This window comes from Rhinolophus sinicus, chromosome 14 (assembly GCF_057876585.1).
Source record: "Rhinolophus sinicus isolate RSI-liver-muscle chromosome 14, RSI-T2T, whole genome shotgun sequence".
Lineage (NCBI taxonomy): Eukaryota > Metazoa > Chordata > Mammalia > Chiroptera > Rhinolophidae > Rhinolophus > Rhinolophus sinicus.
Genome location: NC_142514.1, coordinates 79,181,538 through 79,203,165, shown reverse-complemented (window position 1 = coordinate 79,203,165; position 21,628 = coordinate 79,181,538). Strand labels below are relative to the sequence as shown.

At 40.0% G+C, this 21,628-nt stretch overlaps 1 protein-coding gene across 2 annotated transcripts; it reads left to right on the top strand.

Moving 5' to 3' along the window:
- The first annotated feature begins 7,296 nt into the window (after positions 1 to 7,296).
- On the top strand, positions 7,297 to 20,141 carry RBM24 (RNA binding motif protein 24). 2 transcript variants are annotated; one of them, XM_019743005.3, is made up of 4 exons: positions 7,297 to 8,639; positions 9,766 to 9,889; positions 11,327 to 11,381; positions 17,983 to 20,141. In XM_019743005.3, the coding sequence occupies exons 1-4, from the start codon at positions 8,472 to 8,474 to the stop codon at positions 18,344 to 18,346; spliced, it is 711 nt and encodes a 236-aa protein (XP_019598564.1). In that variant the 5' UTR covers positions 7,297 to 8,471; the 3' UTR covers positions 18,347 to 20,141. The 2 variants fall into 2 exon arrangements, with proteins under 2 accessions (XP_019598564.1, XP_019598565.1); XM_019743006.3 differs by having other exon boundaries at positions 8,234 to 8,616.
- The last annotated feature ends 1,487 nt before the right edge of the window (positions 20,142 to 21,628 follow it).

The window sequence follows — 21,628 nt, the reverse complement described above, 5'->3', positions numbered from 1 at the left end:
AAAGTGATCTGCCAGTAATTGAAATGCCTACTGATACAAAATTCAGTATACTTCAGAGGAAAACTGCATAATGCAGAGCTTTTGTAACACAGTCCAGTATACAACAAAATATTACTAGACATGTGCAAAAGCAGAAAAAAGATGATAACCAAGTGAAAAAAACAGTAGAAGCAGAACTAGAAAAGATACAAATATTGGAGTTAGCTTACAAGGTCTTCGAAATAATTGCAAATCTATGTATGTATGTATGTATGCATGCATGCATGTATGTATGTATGTATGTATGTATCTATCTATCTATCTATCTATCATTGATCTATCTAATTTTTATGTAACCTATTGGTTCTGTTTCTCTGGAGAAATCTAGGCAAACCACCAAGACTAAGCAGCATACTAGCTAAGGATGAGTAGTAGAATCTTAAGTAGTGAAGAAGGTGACGATGACTTATTGGTTGCATCCCCAAAACCTCCTGGAGCCACGGGGGCTGTAGTTCATCCCATTAAACTTACTTACACTTCTAAGTTCTTTCAACAAAAGGAGCACCAGAATCCTGGAGGAGCTGCTACTATAACTTACATGAAGAAGTAAATCCAAAAGGCACAAAGGCTTCACTGTGAAGGACACTGTGATGCGCTACTCATGACCCCTTTGGGAATGAACGGCTGATTTTCCCAGGTGCTAAAACTGCTACCTTCAGAAAGCCTCCAGCTTTCAGTCCTATAGGTGAAATACATTGGCTGAAGAGGGCTCCATTGCTCAAGGTCATGCCTCCTTCCTGGGGTGGTTCACATCCAATGACCAATCACTGAGAAGGTGAAAAGCCGCAGCTCCCTCAGCTCTGAAGTCTCTCCCCGTAGGGTTGGCTGAAAACTGTTGAGACTGCATTGTACTTCAACTTCTCTCTGTGCCTAATATTGCTTCCTTTGATAACTGAGTCAGAGGTGTTAACATCTGTAACTAAGATTGTGAATGGAACAAAAGAAGCCAGACACAAAAGAGTAAATAAATTTCTATGATTTCACTTATATAAAAGTCTAGAACAGGTAAAACTAACCCATGATGATAGGTTAGTTACAATTGGTGGTTGTAACCACACACATGGTGGTTACAATTGTGTGTGTGTAGGGGGTGAAGTGTTATTGATTGGGAAAGAGCATAGGGGAATCTTCTACGGTGATGGAAATGTTCTACATCTTAGTCTGGGTAATGGTTACATGAGTGTATATGAGGTCTGACAATTAAGTTCGCGAACTCATCCTAGAAAAAGTGTTACATGCCTTGTTGTTGATTATCACTACAGTTACCTTTGAAGTACTCCCCTTGGGAAGCTATGCACCTACGCCAGTACCTAGTCCACCTTTCAAAGCAATTTTGGAACTCTTTTTCTGGAATGGCCATCACAGCTGTCGTCATATTACCCTAGATATCCTGAATGTCATCAAAATGTCTTCCTTTCAATGTTTCCTTTATCTTCAGGTAAAGAAAGAAGTCATTGGGGGCCACATCAGGTGAGTAGGGAGGGTGTTCCAATACAGTTATTTGTCTACTGACTAAAAACTCCCTCACAGGCAGTGCCCTGTGAGCTGGCGCATTTGTGGTGGTGCAAGAGCCATGAATTGTTGGCGAAAAATTTAGGTTGTCCAACTTTTTCACACAACTTTTTCAGCACTTCCAAATAGTAAACTTGGTTGACTGTTTGTCCAGTTGGTACAAATTCATAATGAATAACCCCTCTGATGTCATAAAAGGTTGTTAGCAACATCGTTACAACAAGTTCCCAAACTTAATTGTCAGTGAACATGAGTACACTTAGATTTGTGCAACTGAGTATATCTAAATTATATCTAAACTTAGCAAATGTTTTTTTTTTTTTTCCCCAAAGGTAAAATAGAATTAATATGAATCCTAGTTGAGTCTTTTGCTAGATGTATGATCTTTTGGAAGCCATTTCTCTCTACGCCTCAGTTTTCTCAACTCCAAAATGAAAGATTAGAAGAATGATCTAAGTCACATGGCCCGGGTCTATCAAAACAGCTCTTTAAAGTATCCTTAAAATTTGAAGGAAAAAGGACAAAACCCCATGAAAAAGAAAAAAGAGACAGTTCTCAAACGAAAAACAACTGGTCCGTAGGCATATGGGAAAAAATATTAAGCTATACGAGAGTATTTTTACCCTAGAAAATACATATATATATATAAAAAAAAATTAAATGCTAATATTCAATGTAGGTTTCTTTTTATTGTTTCCAAAGCATTCGCTTTACCATTTCTTCTTCCCAAAAGAACCCAGAATCTCCCGACCACAGGGTTCAGTAGAATTCCCCAGTCCTAGGGATGGGCCATCAAGGGTCTGAGCAAATCCGTTTCTCATCCCTGTGCCTTGGAGATTTGTCCCATGATGGCAAAACAGAATGGAACCCGCCCTAAGCAAATTTGCAAGTTACATTCTTTGGCCCCTAAGAATGGTTCAAAGATGAGCTTGCAACCTAAGGTGATACAATCAAAAGGAAGATCACACTTTTGTTTGATAACTGGGCAAAATGAAGATCAGTTTTCCCCTGCATGTGAACAAGGAAGCTCTGGGAGCTGCTAGCGTCACCTGACTACCTTGAGGGAGTCGTTAAAGAACAAAACCAACCACAGAGGAGGACAAAGGCAGGAGGACCTCAACGAATGGAAGGGAGTTACAGTCTTGGTGACAGTATTACCTTCAGGGTCAATCCACACTTGAAACCTGCCCTACCTCTGGACTTTTCAATTATAGGAGACCAAAAATTCCTTTGTATTACTTAAGTCAGTGTGAGTTAGGATTTTTCTTAGTTGCAAACAAAATTATTCTTAGACAGCAGTGTCAATGAGGAGTCTGAATAACTGACATCAATATGCTGCTGGTAGAAATAAAATATGATACTACCTTTTAGAGGGCAATTTGGCAGTATGTATCAAAAGATTGAAATAGGAGCATGCTCTTCAACCTAATATATATATTTGTAAGAATGTATTCATCCATTCAGCAAATATTTAAGCACTTCTTACCTGTCAAACATTATTCTAGGAGTCAGGGATTTAGCGGTGGACAAAACAAAGTCCCGTATGGAACCAGCCTTAGGAAATAATCCAAAGATGTTTAATAGATTTATCTACAAGGATGTTAATTTCAGAGCCCTTTATAATAGGGAACAATTAGAAGCAATATAAATGCCCAACAAAAGGCGATTGCTTAAATAAATTTGGGGGCATTGGCATGATAAAATGCCATTTAGGCATTTAAAATGAAATACAGAAACTATTTGATGACAGGGAAACATGCTCACCTGACAGTATTCGGTGATAAAAGTATAGTAGAGGTAGAGGGTAGAGGTAGAGATAGAAGGTAGAGGGTAACTCATGTTTGTGCACTTATATGTGTATTTTTATGTATGAGAAACATATTTATGTATGAGAAACACCTGATATTAGATACTCTAAAATGCTATATTATCCTGAGTAGACTTGTGGTTAATTTGGTTTTCTTTTTTGTATACCTTTATGCTTTTTCATAATTTTCTGTCATGAAAATGCCTTTCCTTTGCTAGTAGAGAAAATATCAATCTTACAGAATGATCTCAAATAGTTTAAATTTTAAAATAAATAAATAAGCCTTGAGTGCTGACATTGGGCTGTCTCATAAATCCAAGGTGACCCTCTAAACACATCTATCAATAAAGGGTCACACTGGCATCCTCCATTCTAGGGCGTGTCAGCTCAGGGAAGACTGTCACAGGTTTTTCTAACCACATTCACTCTTTTTAATGGAGTAAAGCAAACAGCTCTTGGAGCTGGTTAATAACTGCATGGGCTGGGCCCTAGGTCTCCTATCTTATGATTGAGGGCTATTTCCACCAGTCTGCCCAGCACACAAGCCAGAATGAATCTGTCGAGAGAGTCATTCAATACATTTGGAGAGTATCATCAGCTCCCTAAAAATAACTTGGCATCTCCATGGCTCACTGTTTAAAGACTTAAAACCAAAGTACACCCTGAATTTAAAATGTGAAGAAACACATGGTGGGTTTAAAATGTTTACTTTGTTTTCTTTGCCTCTTAGATTTATAAAATAGAATTTAAAGTGTGCGTATAATCAAAGCCACTTCTACACAGGCAGACTGAAATTGTTGGTAAGGCAAAATGGCAGTGAACTTTTCTTGTCTGCCCTTATTTTCATCTTTGCCATTTCCTATCCTCACTGTAAACCTATTATGATTTCTATTTTCTAGATGTTTGATGTAAAAGAGGCATCATAACTCTAATGACTGAATAACAGTTACAAATTTCCATTTCACTTTACTTAGCAGCTTAGATGTGGTTTAATGCAGCATGAATGAATCCTCCCAGAGGTGGACCCGAGCTGAACCGATGAGGTTTCTGACTGCCAGTTCTTCTGCACACTAAAATAGCAGCATAAGCTATCACATGCATTTGTTATCTGTTACTAAGAGAAATTACCAACCCACCCAGAGAAACAGAAATGCAGCTGATCATGTGACTTTTCAAAAGCTCAGAAAACCTATTGGTTTCACATCAGAATGCTCACAGACTCTCCAAAGAAGTTAAATGTTCCCAAACAACCGAAACAAAAGGCATTGTTGAAGATATATTTTTGTTTTGTTTTGTTTTAAAAAGTGCCTGGCCTAAATACTCTGCAAATCGTCAGTTCTAATCCAGAATGTATTGTTTTGCCAATAAGCTTGCAGGTAGATATCTTTATGATATCAATTCTCTCCAGTAAATATTTCTTCAGTGTTCATATGTATAGACTCAGTGGAGAATTGAACTGACCTGCAGGAGATCCAGATACATCTAAAAGACAGACCCTGCCAGCAGGAGACTTACTGTCCAAAGCGATACTGTTTCTGGAGCAGGCACCTCCATAAGCAGTACTGCTTCTCTACCTTCATGAAATATTCCTTTCTTTCCTCAAAATTCTTCATAAGCCTTGGGCCTGGAGTTGATTTCTATGATTAACTTAAGAGAAGGGATGAAAAAAGGAGAAAATAGATCTATGTGAAACTGTGAGTTTGGTTCTGGCCTTTAATAGTTAAAGATTTCGAGCAAAGTGGACAATAATTTATTGTAAGTAATAAAATAATATTGATCTTGCCATGGAATAGGAACCAACGATACAGGGCCATCCATAGGTACTAATTTGGATATGACAAGCTTAGGAACCTATTTATAACTTTTAAAGTATTTTACGGCTCTTTCTTTCCAAAGAAGCACCCATTATATTGCACAAGTTCTGTTACTATGCAAGTGTTCTTCTCTGCCAAAAGCAGCTGAGAAAGCAAAAGGATTACCCAAGTATTGTTTTTCAACCTGAATTTGTAATGGGTAATTGTACAGAAATATTTGTTACTTAATAACCTTGAAACTTTGAATTTAGAAAGATTTTATGGCTCCAAGTCTACATGGTCTGATGGCTCAGGTTCATAAATCCACCAAGAATGGATCTGGCCGTTGTAACTGTACCCACTTTTGTGCAGATGTAAAACAAAACCCAGGGTGAATAATGCCTAGCCCTAGCACAGTGCCTGCCTGTGGGCGGCGCTCAATGGTTTATCAAGCTGAACTGGATATGAATTATGGCTTCTGTTTAAATTGGAATCTCCATTCCAAAATAAGGAATCTCCATTCCTCTTAACCTTTATTCTCAGTGAATCACATAACACCAAATTATTAGTAATGCTTTGATCATCTCTGGAATTTAATATCAAGGATATCCAGGTACCATTTCATACAAAGTGAACAAAGTTTCAAGCAAAGCTATCAAATATTGACTGTTCAACTGAAAGAATAAAAGCACACCAGTCAAGGGTTATATGAGGTGGGAGGAGGGCAGCTGCATTATGTTCTCTGGGACTATGGCAGGGAGGCATCTAATTTCCAGAAGCCAAGTTCTAAGACACAGGTATCCCAACCTGGGATCAGAATTTCCTTGTAGGTCGCACCACTGTACCTACTGAACAGCCAAGCTGCTGGCTACACTCCCAGACAGCCTCCTTCCCTGATGTTATCACAGTCCCCTCCGGGTGGGCTCCCCATCAAGGTAGGAAGAGAGGTGACACAGCCAAAGTCACTCCTCTCTTTAAGGCTTCTCTGTAGGTAGTTTCCCCTCCCTCACAAGAGAGTTTTTGCCTGAGCCTCATTTCAGTACAGTAATTCTTAAGTAATATTGCAAGATGGATGCTGAATATTAAAAAAAAACAGTTTCATGGCCTGCTTTCTAATATTTAAAAATTATCTCACACAGTCCCTTTTAAACCTGTACTTTACTTAAGCAATGAAGAGAGGGTGTTCACAATTTCACTTGCTGGCACTTGTGTGCATGCAAAATGCTTTATTTTTTCTTCAATAGGATTTTTAAAACATTTTCCAAAAAACTTTAGATTTCTTATTTCTCACTATCTCCCACTGGCAATTCAAACTTACAGAAACTCCTGACCTCCAAAGGCCAACCTCATGCAGAAGTCAGCAAAATAAAAAGCGGAATTTAACATTTTACACAAGAATATTTGCATTCCCATTAGCCTTTGCAAATGCAATATATCTCACCCTCTTGAGCTGCAAAAGTGCCATGGAAAGGGAAACAAAGTATATGCCTTGTGTTAATAGTAGGTTAACATACTTAAGTACTTTAAAGGGAAAAAATGGTGTGTGTGGGGGGGGGCAGACAACAGTGGGCACTACTGGTGGAAATGACAAAAGCAAACACTATCAGTGGTGGGTAAAACATTCTGCTCACATTAAATATGTCATCCAAACCTCAAATATGGCAATTATTTTACTGCCTAATTGAATGTCTGTACTCTTGATAAAAAGAAGTTGCAAAACGCTGATATAAAAATAAATATATATGGGTTGCACTAAAGTGTGTATTGTCTACAAATGCTTTAAAGCTCTGCTGGTAGAAACCAGTGATTATATAACCTTTTACAATTACATCCTGATAAAACAGTCGAGGTCAAGTCACTACATACGAATTTGCAATTCAAATACAAGGAAATAGATTAACTCTGTTTAGGAAAAAAAGAGAGAGAAAATTTATGGTGAGAAATCTGTAACAACCTTCCCTCATAATTAGGGAGGAAACACAAATTTGTTGACTGTGGGGGCTAAAGTACTAATTTATGGTCCTCTGAAATAGAAGGCGGTGCCTGATAAACTTAGCTGTCTACGGTTACTTAGCTTGGCTGGGCCTTGAGCAATTAAAGCTAATGGTTCTCCCCAGCACACCCAAGCCTAGACCTTTTTTTTTTTTTTTTTTTCCTTCTGGCTCTGCCTCGCCGGTTGTCCCCACCACTGGCTCTTCGGGTCAAGGCAGGTTGGGGGTCCTTCCTTCAAGCTCTCTAGACCCCAGATAACTCTACTCAGTTCTTGTTGCCCGAGCTTCCGTGGCCCACCGCGTTTGGGAAGGGACTGGCCTCTCAGAGAACCGCCCCAGGCCTCGGGGCCCCCAGCTCCTCTGTCCAGGTTGCCGGCCCTGTCACCGTGTCGGAGCGCAAAGGACTCGCGTTTTCGATTTGGAAAGCAACGCAGCTTCTTCCTCGGGCGCAGTCCCGCCTGGGGCCGCGCGGAGCCCCTAGGATTTTGAAGGGTTAGAGCAGGCGACACTGAGAGCAAGGCCTTCAGCCGTCCCCAGCCCTACCCCAGCACGGGCTCCAGAGCCCAAGCCTAGCGGCCCAGCTCCGCGCCGCGCGGGGATAGAAGCAGCTGTTCTCAACAGCTGGGGGGCGGTGGCGCTGGGCGCCCCAGGTGCGGCCGTGGCCAATCGCAGGCGTCCGGCCCGCCCCCTCCCCAGCCGGGCGCCGACCCCCGGCCCGCGGGGGAAGGGAACAGAGAGAGGGAGAGCCATCCACGCCACTTGTCTTCCAGTTTCCGCGGCGGGAGGGACAGAACGGGAGCCGAAGCAGCGCGGGGTCCCACACCCCCGGCCCCGCCGCCGCGCCCCCCGCCCGCCCACCCACCTCCGCGCCGGGCTGCGCTCCCGGCCGACCCTACCCACGCCCCACTCGAGACACCTACCTAATTTCTACGAAAGAATAATCTACCTCTAAACGCACCCCATTCTTCGCTTGAGGACCACCCTCTCTTTTCATTTTTGGCCTCCCCGTCTGGTGAGTGGAAACCGCTTTTGCACATTCTATAGAATCGGATCTTAACCCAGACGATCCAGAGAATTTGTACCGTGACCGGCAGGGGGGAAGGGAGGAGAGAGGCAAGTCAAGTCTCCGTGGCTTCGGGCGACTTCGGCAGCCAAGCACCCGGCGTCTTCGGCCGCCCCCGGCCAACCGCCCCCGCCGCGCCGCCGCCCTCGCCCCCGGACTCGCCCTCCGCCCCGGGCGGCCGCGAAAGGGTGCAGGAGACGCGGAGCCGGAGGAGGAGGCGCAGCCGCAGCCGCAGCCGGAGCCCAAGCCGCGGGGCGGGCGCGAAGATGCACACGACTCAGAAGGACACTACGTACACCAAGATCTTTGTCGGGGGGCTGCCCTACCACACCACCGACGCCAGCCTGCGCAAGTACTTCGAGGTCTTCGGCGAGATCGAGGAGGCGGTGGTCATCACCGACCGGCAGACTGGCAAGTCCCGGGGCTATGGATTTGTAAGTTGCGCGGATGCGGGGTGGGCTGGAGGGGGGAGCGGGATGGGGGGCGACCAAAAACCCGCAGGGAAACAGGACTGCGGGGGTGGGATGGACAGAGTGGCGCTTAGCCCTGAGGGTCGGAGTTTGGGGCTAGGCGTGACCGTGCGAGGAACCCCGCGGGCGTGAGCTGCGCTGCCCCTTCGCTCCGGGCTGAACTGAAAGTTTGCGCGCCGCGGAGCTTGGAAGGAAGGGCCGGCTCCTGCATCCGGGGGTGCAGACTACACCTAGCGCTGTGCGGAGTCGGGGGACAGGAGGAGCAGAAGTGGAAGGAGAGAACTGTAACGACTGCTGGATTTAGGGGTTCGGAGGGTTGGGACCGAGGGGCCGCAATCCCACAGTATTGCATTCCCGGTTGAAGGCCGGTCATTAAACGCGCTGTTGCTTTGTAAAAATGCGTGTGTCTTCTGGCGTTTAGGCTGGGGTGGGAGGGGAAACCCCAGGAGGTCTGGGACTCTTCTTATGCCAGCCTCCCCCTCTCCCTTTTTCTAAATTGCAAAGGTGGGCTTTTTAAAATGATGATCCTGTGGCCCTTTGCCGAACCGAAAGAAAGCATGCTAAGCTTCCTGGAGATTTAGCGTGCAAGTTCAGCTGCCCGAGAGCAGGGAGCCTCAGAGTAGGACAATAGCTATTGTCATTGGGGAGTGTTAGAGGGTGTTTGGGAGCATCGACGGATGGGAGGCTGGACTTTGAAGCAAACAGTGCCTCTGAGGCAGGGTACAGATCTGGGGGGCGTTTGCAGGAGGAGTTCTAAGACAGAATTCAGGCTTCCAGATTTTTGCTAGGCCCTACTAGCACCCTTAAGACTTGGGAGAGTGTGTGTGTGTGTGTGTGTGTGTGTGTGTGTGTAGGGTGTGTGTGTGTGTTTCTTCCTTACTGCTTTTTGCTTTTCTTTTTGGATGGGGGAATCAAAGAATAAGTTCCAGGAAAGGGTGAGGGGTAGAAGAAAGAACAAAAAGGAAAAAAGTTTAAGAACTCTCCCCTCCCCCTTAGTTTTATCATAAATGACTTTTCCAGTGCTATTCTGGTTTCTTTCAAGGGGTGATTTAGAGCTTTGTATGTATGTCTGTGTGTGTATGTTGCTAAGGTCACCATGGCCGACCGAGCTGCTGCGGAAAGGGCCTGCAAGGACCCCAACCCCATCATTGATGGCAGGAAGGCCAACGTGAATCTGGCATACTTGGGAGCAAAACCAAGGATCATGCAACCAGGTGAGAAGCAGGGGTCTCTCCCTACCTCCCCTTTCCACTAGAGAGCCCCACTTCTGAATAGAGTGAATCCCTGATTCAGAAGACATTGGTCCAGGACAACGCGTAGATGCATTTAGTAAAGTTGAACCATGACTGGTTATTCTACCAAGGCATTGAAGATAAATAAATGAGAACTGTAAACACTCCTTTCAGGTCTTGAAATAAACCTGTGTGCAAAAATAGTTCTTGGGGATCTGGATAGTTTGTACACACCCCGACTTAGGCTTGACTCACCTGTTTCCTATGACATACAGTCATAATTCACTCTCCATTTTCCAATTTTTAGCCATTTGGAGATAACTCACATGTGGATTATATGGGCCAAATTTGTCGACTCCAACTGGTTATACTTCCTAATTTAGTGTTGTCTCTCTTTTTGTCACCTGTTGCGCTGTGCTCAGAGCAGGCACTCAGACTTGAACAGTGATCCAAGAGAAGCCTAAGGGTTAGTGTTGGGGTGTCTGGATGATAAATGTTTAACATAAAAATCACAGAATATTAGTAATTAAAGAAAATAGAGCCATTTCACATACTCCAGGACCCTCACGTTACAGGTGAAGAAACGTGCTTAGAGATGAGAAATGGTTTACTCCAAAGTCAGTAAGCTATTAATCATCAAAGGGAGCACAATTTTGTCTATGTGAAAATATAACCTTTTGTATTACTTAAAACACTGCCCTTTGCATTAGCACAAATAATTGAGAGTTGGCTATTGAACAAGCGTTATCTTGGGTCAGCAACTTGGATTAAATCATGTACTCTTCACTCTTAAATCTTTCCATCTGAAATTTTGGGAAGAGATTGACACTTCCATCCAAACAGATTTACTAGGAAACTAGGTTGTCAAGAAAGTGAGTGCATGTGCAAATATCCATTAACATTAAAAAACATGTATTTGTCTAATACATTGTGTGTATACTATCCAGAAAAAAAGGAAGGGAGAAATTGTTTATGTGAATTTTCATACTGCAATCTGTAAAATCCATAATGTTCCAAAGCATTCCAGAATGTTCCAAATTACAAAGCTCATGATTTTTATAGCTCATGATTCAGAATTGTAGGAATATTTGTGACATGTAACTTCATTATCAAGTCCTATTGTTCTTGGTTTCATTCCATGAGAATTTTTCTTTCCCTGGTCTAATTTTCTAAGGTCTTATTGTATGTCTGTCAACTAAATTTTGATAATTGTTAGTTTCCATGTGTAGCCTATTAAAATTTTTATTTGGATCAACAATAACATTAATAAAAGTGACTTTTTAAAAAATATATATTTTCCCTAAAGTATCAAAAGAATAGTTATTTTTTTCTAAGTGATAGTTGTGATTACACTTTATCGTAGGAGTTATAAATGCCTAACCATGCACAAATAGAGAATGTGGTATGTTTTGTTGTTAGGTTTTGCCTTTGGTGTTCAACAACTTCATCCAGCCCTTATACAAAGACCTTTTGGGTAAGTCAATTAATCAGGCCCTCCTAAGTTTCAATATGGCTATCATTTGTTAACCTGCTTCTTTGTTATGTACAGACAAGACCATCATGTCACAGAATGTTCCTGATTATACCTATTTATATATGATTGTGTATTTTTAATGCTGCTAATATAAATATTTTTAGATGAGTCAAGTTATCTGACCAAGTATGCAGCCTCCAAACCAGACAAATTTTGAGCTTATGATTAACAAAACAAAACAAAACAAAACAAAAATACCAGGTATGACTTGTGTACAAGACAATTGTGTCCCAACACCATTACTACTGTTCAACTTGACTCAATTTTATTTATCTCTTTCTAACCTGACAGGGCTCCTATACAGTTAAGCTAACTGATCAGAAGGATACGATGATAAGAGGTGGAATAGTTCTGTTTGGAATTAAACTCTGTAACCAGTAGACTCAGACACACAAGCTCAGATGGTGATTAACGATGCATGGATGTTGGTGTTGTTTTATTTTTCACAATAGTCAATAGACCTCCGTGTGCTTTATTTTATTTATTACAGTAATGAAGTGGTGTTGATAGCTAAACTGTGTGCTTTTTACTTAATTGAAAAGAGCTGTAGTGAAAGTGTTTTCTTTTCCTCGGGGAAGGGGCTCTTTGTGTTTTGGTTTTGGTGGTGTTGAGGAGTGTTGACTTTTGACTTTGCCATGGGAAGCAAAGGGCCTCTTTTTTTTTTTTTTTTCTTTCTTTCCCCCCTTGCTTTTAAGCTGTAGCCTGTGACTTCTATTTAACCATACTTTTGTAGTGAGTGCTAAATTGTGTGATTTCCCTCTGTAAGACTACAGATACATTGCTTGCATGTCCTAAGTTTCTGTTTTACTGGGGAATTTTCTGGGAATGGGGTTCTTTCTTTTGCAATGTGTATCCACTTTTAGGCCTTCTAATTTAAAGGTTCAACAACTCTCATCAGATTTCATTAACACTAGCCAATTTTTTTAGTAGAGTAGCACTAACTTTCACCTTTTAGACCTAACTCAGGTGAACAGCCTGCTCATATTTGTGTTGTCTCTGGATTCTGTGATTACCAGCTTTCCTTATTTGAGCTCCCTTATTTTCTTTCCATTCAGACATGATATGGGTGGGAGATCCCCTACCACCTAAATTTATTCTGAGCGCTTAAGAGTCTGTTTTGGCTGTATTCTACGTGATCAACATTGCTATAACTCTAATGCCAGAGATTTAAACTTCCTTTTCAAATATTCTAACTGTTCAAGAAACGTTTTTTATCCTCAGTGATAATTTCTTCCTTAGCTTAGCACTTCAACATCTACATGTGTAAGCTGGAAGATTAGATTCTATCTATATAGTTAGCTATCTACCTTATGTATCTCTAAGAATAGACCCCCCAAAAAATAATAATATTTTGACTTGTGAAGAGTCAAGTTATATCGTCCATGAATACCTTCTTATAAAGCTCCCTTTAACATATCGATACCTCACTCTTACTGCCAACTGTTACTTTTTTTAAACCATAAAAGAGTCTTCTGTCTAATATGATTAAAAGACCTTCATATATCCATAGCTATTTATTAATGCTTCGTCCAAATCATCCTGGATACTGACAGCAATTAGTGGGTTGATGAGTCCAATTACTCCTGGGAGTCCCCCTCTCATTGGTCTACACTATGTTTAAGGAGGGACTGGGGAGGACAACATACATCTTAAGAAGTGATAGTGAACTTAGTCATGATTTCACACTAATATTCTTGAAACAGATAAACAACTAAATTGATCAACAGATATTAGGATTGTTTATTTTTCTCTGTGACACAGAAGACATTGCACTTTAGTCTGAGAAGCAAAACTAACGTAAACCAATCAGGAACTTTATTGCCAAATTACTTGGTATTGTTTTCAATACAACAAGAATTCAGAATAACAAGAAAGTAGGCAAGTTGGAGGAGATGAACTAGGCTTTGTGGGGATTTGAACTAGATTTGAACTGTATCCTGGACAGGTAAAAGGAGCAATGGACATGTCTGAAGGGCACAGGATGAGGTGAGCATAAGCAAAGACACAGAGGAGAAAAGACTCAGTAAATAAAGAATGTTTATGGAGGATCTTGAGAGCTAGACATAGAAATCTGGACTAGTTGTCATAGTCCTTTTAGATCCTTGAGAAAGAAAGTAGCACGAGGAAAATAAGAACAACCAGAGTAAACTGTGTCATATGAAAAATTTAAATCAAGCGTGTTTTGATAGTAACCTTTCGTTTTTCACCCCTTTTAATATTAGCTGTCTTTATAAAAGATAGTGATTATTACTTTTGCATAAATTGTTTGAACTTGAGATTCTTATTAAAACTTGATAGCTTTCCAGATGGATCAAGCAAGCCTTCTCTTTCTTTTTTAAGGGGTTCTCAACACTGCTCTAATTCCCAGAGTCTGTACCTAACAAATCACACCTGGTCATCCTAAATTCTATTTGAATGCCACATGTTCTTATTTTAGGCCTGGAAAGAAGCTTAAGAATTTTTAATTTTACTTGACTTGGTTGAAATTCTAGTAACTGAACTATTTTTTTTTTTTTTAAATATGGCCCCAAATTACTCTGGGCCTTTAAAGAGAAAATCTTGGCCTGAAGGAATTTCTGATATAACACAGTGGGAAGATGTATAGAATCTTGTGGATTTGCTGAACAATATCTTATACATTTTTTTGTTTGAAAGAAGCAATTTTTTATTGAAACCTTGGAGAAGAGAGACTGTGGATATGTGAGTAGAAAAGTCTAGGCTAGTTTAGATCGGGTTGAAATACACGTAAACATTTACATAGTACACGTTTAAGTGCTAAGTTTTACGCTAGTTGTGTTAACACTGTACAAGGTATTATACTGTCCACTAAAAAGGGGAAGGAGAGACAGTAAATAACAAACTGAACATCTGCTACATCTTCGTACTGATAAGGGAGTTAAATAAATGATATAATTTAATTCTCACAGTAATTATTTGATGAAGGCACTGTTAAAGACCTATCCACGGGTGATAAAACTGAGATGCAGAGAAGTGAATTAACATCCTACAGGGCTAGTAAGCAATAGGGTTTGGTTCTAGGTTCATAATCATGGTTTGCCTGACCTCAAAAGACATGTTCTTTCTTCTCTGTCAAGCTGTAGCCAATAAGACACAACCCCATTCTCTCTTGTAATCTAACAAGAAAGCAGATAAGCACCTGGAAGGGCTGGTTGTTCATCTTCAGATAGAGGAGAGAGACATCAGGTTGGTGGGATCCAGGAAGTCTTCAAGAAGGAGGTAGAAACTGACCTAGATGTTAAAGAATGGTGGAGGATAAGGAACTCTTGTATTGAGTACTTACTATATTCGGCATTGTAGGCGCTTCACATAATTTTATTTAATGCACAGCAATGCAGGGTTGGAAATATTAGGTTCATTTGACATATGAGAAATTTGTGAGACTAAAAGGTGAAGCAAATTCCTGCAGGCTCTACATATTGAGAGTGTGAGAGCTAGGGTGGATTGGATTTGGATTTCAACAGAGAGAGATGGAGTGAGGGTTGGCATTGCTGGCAAAGGGATGGCAGGAGCAAAGGTGAGGACCTAGGAATGTGTGGTATGTCCCAGAAACAGTGAAAAGCCCAGATGGCCTGGGTTCAAGGAAAGGTGGAAAGTATTACTGGAAGAAGTATTTCGGAGCCAGAAGCATAAAAGTCCTAGCATACCAAAATTTAAGAAATTTGTACTTAGTTTAGCATGATATTAGGGCCATAGATGACTTTGAGCAAGTAAATGAGATGAAGACGTTGTCTGCAGCTTTGTGATACATTGGAAGAGAAAACCAGTTAGGATGTCAAAAGTCACAGATAGATGACAGAGGGACCTTCAGAGATAGGAAGAAAAGGAAAACATAGTAAATTTTTTTGGAAAATTATCCGAAGTATCTTTTTTCTTGGGTTTTTGTAATTGTTAGATGTGTACATTCCATGATTAATTGAGGGAAAGGATGTTGATAGATACCTAGTAGGAAAGAGATTTCCAAATTGCCTTAATGGGTTCCTTAGGCTATTAAAAGAACTCCTAACAGGAATTGTTTGAGAAGTGCCACCTTACACTTTAGTCCAATTCTGCCCTCCTTCCTGAACTGAGATATTTTAGGCTCTCCATGATCGTCTGGGATCTCCTTTCTCTAAGCCTTAAAGGACTCCAGGGTTTCATTTGTCTTCCAGATGTCTTCCTAACTCTTACCAGACTTCATGTAAGATTCTGATGTTCCAAGGAGCTTTATACTCTCATAGGTCGGCACTATCAAATGAAAACTAAATAAATGTATCAAATGTAAAATAAATGCAGAGACAAGAGTCCTGTAAGCAACCCTGCCTATCTTTTGATGCATTCTTTATACACATACACACAATTTTATCCTGCCCTTTTGTAGGCTAAACTTACTTTCTCAGTTAACACCTTTATTCAAAGATACAAACCTAGCAACCATCATGTTGTCTTTAAAACGTTGGGAGTACAGGGGTTAATGTTTCCATATCAGTGAGATTCATACTGGCTGGCCTTTGCAGCTGATAGATGTTTTACTTTGGCCTTATAAAGACATTTTACCCGCTGGAAACCCTTGTCGCATGACAGGATCAAAAATAGCCCGGCTGCAGCCTCTGCTGTCCATCACCACATGTAAACTGGCGTGAGTGTCGGCTCTCTTAACCATGTCCACACATTGTGGACACAGCGGCCTCCAGGGACAGTGTTTCATAAAGCCACACCTGTCGCTGTGAGTGAACCAGTCACCTGACCTGCAGAAAAGTTTTGAGTGTGTGCATGACCGTGCGTCTGGTTTCTGACAAGCAATTAAGAACATCGCTGAGTGTCCTGAGAAACCCTTGATGACGTGGTTTCTCCTGGCACTGGGAAAGATCTACAAGTCTAGTAAAATGGTGTGTATTTTTATCATTGGGGTCAAAGTTCACTGCCCTCTGTGATAAATCCATCTTTTCCATGAATGTTCGTTAATGAGTGTTTTCAGTAAAACTCTGAAAAGGCAAAGCAAAATCTATGTTTTTTGAGTAACTAAATGTGAAGTGTTCTGTTTTGAGTTCTTTAAAATATGATTGTTATTTGTACTTCTTATGAGTTGGCTTTGCCAACAACCAGATGGCATTATAGTGTCATATTTTTGGAAATATAGAGGGTTTTGTTGGAGATTATTTTAAAGAAAGAGTAACTAAATCAGATATTCATGGTAGTGTTTTAAATGGGCAGTAATGAATCACAAGAGTGAGAGCTAAGATGCATGGGGTTTTAAAAATACCTCTTGTGATTTACCTTTTAACAAAATTAATGTTTAAGTCATTGAAGTATGTCTTGTATGTGATCTCTGAATGTATAATTTTAAAAGGTACTTGATTGTGTGTCACTTTCTTGAACTTTTGCAGGATAATACATAATAATAGAATGAATTTGGATAAAATATCTACTCATAGCACAGATTTAAAACAGATATGCTAATAAATCTATTTCTGTTGATTTGGAGCTTAAAACAAGAGTTAGTAGATGTGCAAAAAAAAATGTTTCCTTGCTCATTACTATGTAAACCTTCTAAGTTTTATTAATTTTAGAAATATTTAGTTGTATTTCCCTGTCCCTAACTTTTCCCTCAACCTCATCATTTCCCCAAAACCCCTTCTGTCTGTCTTGCATAGAGATAAACAAGCTGGCTGACCTTCAGTTGCCTGATAGTCAAACAGGTTTGATTGACCCTTGTGTCCTTATGAATTTTATGGAGAAAAAGAAAGAAAGAAAGACAAAAAGTGTGCTGCACATCTCTTTGGGAGTCACTGCCATGAATGTTAATAGCATTTCTGTAGCTTCCCACAACAGCCTCTTGTGATAGAGTGAGCTGCACTACAGTTCGTTTGAGAAGTGTGATTCTGCTGTGTTTACCACACTTGTGAACTTTTAAACTCTTTTATTTTGTCGCCTGCTTCTTTTTTTATTATTATTTTTAATAAGGGTGACTGAGGTTGCAGAGAGATTAATGTGTGCTGAGTCTGCATAGCAATTTCAAGTAGGGTTGCCATGATAATAAACATACAGATTTTGTTGAAATTTATTTTAGTTTTGACAAACCAGCCATCAGCCCCACGGAATGGAATGCTCACGATTACCTCCTGAGTCCTGTATTCATGGCTAAGAATTTTTCTACTTGCTAAACAGTTTTGTTTTACGAACTCATTACAAAAGTTTCTGAAGTCTTAATCAATTAAGCATTTATTAAGTACCTCGTGTGCGTGGCCACCACGAACCGTAATTTAGTTTCCAGACTTTTGCTTAATGGTATTTATTGGTTCTAAATGATCATTTAAAAATTCTAGCAGGGAAGGATTCGTCATATTTTTTTGTTGAATTCCTTTGGGGGCACTCCCTGATTTTGGCTACTGCCAGAGTACTTTCACGGACCACTGGAAAGTAGATATTGTGGCAACCCTATGCTCATAATAACCACTAAATTTGAGTTTGTCTTATCTCTGAACAAGCAGTGCTACAGGTAGGAGGCAACTACTGCCTGACTTTGTTTTCCATTTCTCAACAGGATACCTGCCCACTATGTCTATCCGCAGGCTTTTGTGCAGCCTGGAGTGGTCATTCCACACGTCCAGCCGACTGCAGCTGCTGCCTCCACCACACCTTACATTGATTACACTGGAGCTGCGTACGCACAATACTCAGCGGCAGCTGCCGCCGCCGCCGCCGCCGCCGCCTATGACCAGTACCCCTACGCAGCCTCTCCAGCTGCTGCAGGATACGTCACCGCCGGGGGCTACGGCTACGCGGTGCAGCAGCCAATCACCGCAGCGGCACCTGGGACAGCTGCTGCCGCTGCTGCAGCTGCTGCTGCCGCGGCTGCGTTTGGCCAGTATCAGCCTCAGCAGCTGCAAACAGACCGAATGCAATAGACCAGCCACCTGATCAAAGTTGAATTGTTTTTTCTTTCCCTCCCAATTTCCCAAGTTTTAGTAGCTAATAAGAGTTAACATTGACTTAGCAGCTTTAAAAAAACAAAACAAAACAAAAAAAAAACTATGCTATTGTGAAGCAGAATTATTTTTTTTATACTCCAGTAGTGTTCTAGATGAAAAAGAGGTGAGAGTGAGGGCAGTGGGCGCATTTTTGGAAACTAACCCCAAAGAGCCTGTGTAAATGAAAGGCCGCTAGAAAATGATGGCAGGAGTAATAGTGAAAGTTCACTTTTATAATGGGATTTTTATTTTTGCTCTTTTTATAGTATCAGGGAAGCAAACTGCCTTTTACAAGTTAGAAAATGCTATTTGAATCTAGTTGAACCAGGGAATACAGAGTGAGCAATATGTAGCTTGAATTACATTTAAAAGCAGATTTAAAAAACAAAATGGTGAAAGCACTGATTGTCATTTTTAACCATCGCTATGGCCTGTGGAACTTTTTCAAGTAAGATGGTCATGTTCTTATTCTCTCAAAAAATGGGCACCGAACAATCAATCTAGGAGCGTGGCAGTGGGTAAAATGGTGGACAGGCACCAAAGCTATTTTCTCATCTATCCTGTGGATGAGTGGGACTGTGGAACAAGTGATGTGGAATTAATGGGTGCAACAGCTGTACAGACAATCAATAACACAGTTCTGGAAAGAACACATCACTTGTGCTTGTTTGATGAGCTTGTCACATTCTAATCCCTCTCCCCATCCTGTTTCAATTTTGGGAAACTTGTATCTGCTGGTGTCAGCAATTCTGATTCTGAAATAGGATCAGGCTTTTACTACAACAGCCTTCTCTTTCTATTTATTGTGTCGACTCGTGGCTTATGATTAAAGGCAGGCAAAGTTTGCAGACGCTAAACCCTTAAGAACTGTCTTAAGGACATTTATTTTTTTTCCCTTTTGAAATAACTTTACACTTTTTAGTATCTATTTCAGAGTCCTATTTAAAACTATTTATTAGTGAATACAGTACACGAAACAACAAGGTTACTGAGATTACAGTTCTTCAGAGGTAATGATAATGTGGTTTATACTGTGCCTTAATAGTAATGCTATTTAAGATATTTATTTTTAAGTTTTACTATGCTGCACTCTAAAGAAAGGAACTTTAGATGTGACACTGTAAAATTATGTATTCATCTCATGGCATAAATTATTTAGTAGGTCTAGATGTAGCATATTAAATATTAACTTGTTCAACTAAAGATGTTGACTTGGATTTATTTAAATTCATATGTGCACTGTATAAGAGAGTACTCTTACATTAACACATTTTAGTTTATTTTAGTTTTTAGGTTTTTTTTAAAAACAGGATATATTGCTAGTTTCATGCTTCCTTCTCTGATTTTTGCTTGTGTAGATCTCATTTATTGGTACTTCATTAGTTAAACACTATTCTTACGTAGTTTGTGTAGTTTTTAAATGCTGCTTTACATTTTTCTTCTGAAACTGCAATACTTGCAATTTTTATTCTTAAACTAAATTGAATACTATTTTACACTGTATTGGATTTTTATACTTGAACAATTTCATACAAGGGAAGACAGGTTAGCATTTTTATGGACTTTCTCCATTATCACTGGATTTACTTTAAGTATTCCCATACTAGACAGTGTTATGTAATGTAGACATGACTCTCCTGTGCAAATTATTTATTCATTATGTATATTGCTTTATAACATTTCAGATCTTCTAATCTATTCACTTGTATTAAATATAATTTTTAAAAACTTCTGTTGCATTGATCTAATTTTGTCGTAAAGGTAGAATGATCTCGCCTTTTAACTAGAATTAATGGCCATGATTTACATGTAACATTTGCAGCTGTACAGAAGGCTTCTCAGACACCCTGTTTTTATACCTTTTAAATAAATTTCATTACCTCAGTAACTACTTTATATTGAGCAAATGAGATAGATCCTCCCCCAACAATGAACCCTGAAGGACTGTTCATGCTACTGATAATTGGTTAACTAAAGATTGCTTGAAAGGAGTGGGATACAGGGGCCCAGTTAACCTGAAGCTGGAGTAGCAGAGTGATGCTGGAGCCAGGGAAACAGAGACTTGGCGCTAGGCTCTACTACTTTCTAGAAGTGAGAATGGAGCAAGTTGCATTTTGTAATCCACTTTTTGGGTGAGGTTTTTATTGATTTCTCATCTATACTGTTGAGACAGTAATACCTGTCTCACATAATTATTTAAATATTAAATAGAGTATAGGAACTACTTGGCACAGAGCCAAATATGTAGTACGCTCTTGATAAATAATCACTGCTAGTAGTTGTTGTAATGTCCTATAGTGGAAGTTAACCAAAAAGGAAGTCACCCATTGGGATGTTTTCATTTTTAAATTTTTGTCTACAATGATGTGGCAGTATCTAATAAGGTGCGTATTAGAACGTCAAGTGAATGATTGTCATGTTGATTGTCTGAAAGTGCATATTTTATGTTAATTATGGAGTGGATTCTTGGTCTTACTAATCTCCAAATCCATGATACAGTATCTTCTATTAACGCCATTAGTTTTCAAAAATTATAAGCAGTGGAATGTTGTGATAACAGATTCCATCATGCTCTTTATTTTATGAAAACTAATCCTATTTAGAGCCATCTCAAACTGTAATTGCTTTTAATTTTCCAAAGAAAAATAGTTACCAGAGTATCCCTAGGGAGAGATACTATTGTAGCTCACGGTATTGGATCAGTAAAATAATTTCTAAGCTATTTAATTCAGTCAATGCATCAATGATTATTTTATTCCAAAGGACATGTTCTACATTTAACTTTTCAGATTTATGCAAGGTCACTTCTGTTCTCAATGAGCCATATATTGATTGCTCAACTTTAAAATGAAACATTATTTGATTTATCAATTAAAAAGAGGCCAGACAGTTCTGGGAAAAGCTTGTCAAAAATAGCCATACCCAGGCAAGCCAGAAGCTGTATATACCTTTCTTTGAGTATTCCCTGGTCTATGTAATATCAATATTAGCAGTTGTAGAGAAGGGAAGGTTTTTACTTTATAATGCTAAAGCATATATTTCTAAAAATAAACAAATAAATAAAAGTTCTAGTTACCTAACAAAGAGGGGAGAGTAGCCATGACATAATGTCTATATTGGTCAGGTAGGCTAGTTGTATTTGTAGAATTAGAAAAAGTAATGGGTCTGAGATCCAAAGAACTGGCTGAGTCCTTTACTTACCAGCAGGTTGGTGTTGAA

Excerpts from the sequence above, each read along its gene's own strand:
- RBM24 (XM_019743005.3), top strand. The coding sequence starts at position 8,472 with ATGCACACGACTCAGAAGGACACTACGTACACCAAGATCTTTGTCGGG. Across the intron at positions 8,640-9,765 it reads AGTCCCGGGGCTATGGATTT|GTCACCATGGCCGACCGAGC; the intron begins GTAAGTTGCGCG and ends TATGTTGCTAAG. Across the intron at positions 11,382-17,982 it reads CTTATACAAAGACCTTTTGG|GATACCTGCCCACTATGTCT; the intron begins GTAAGTCAATTA and ends ATTTCTCAACAG.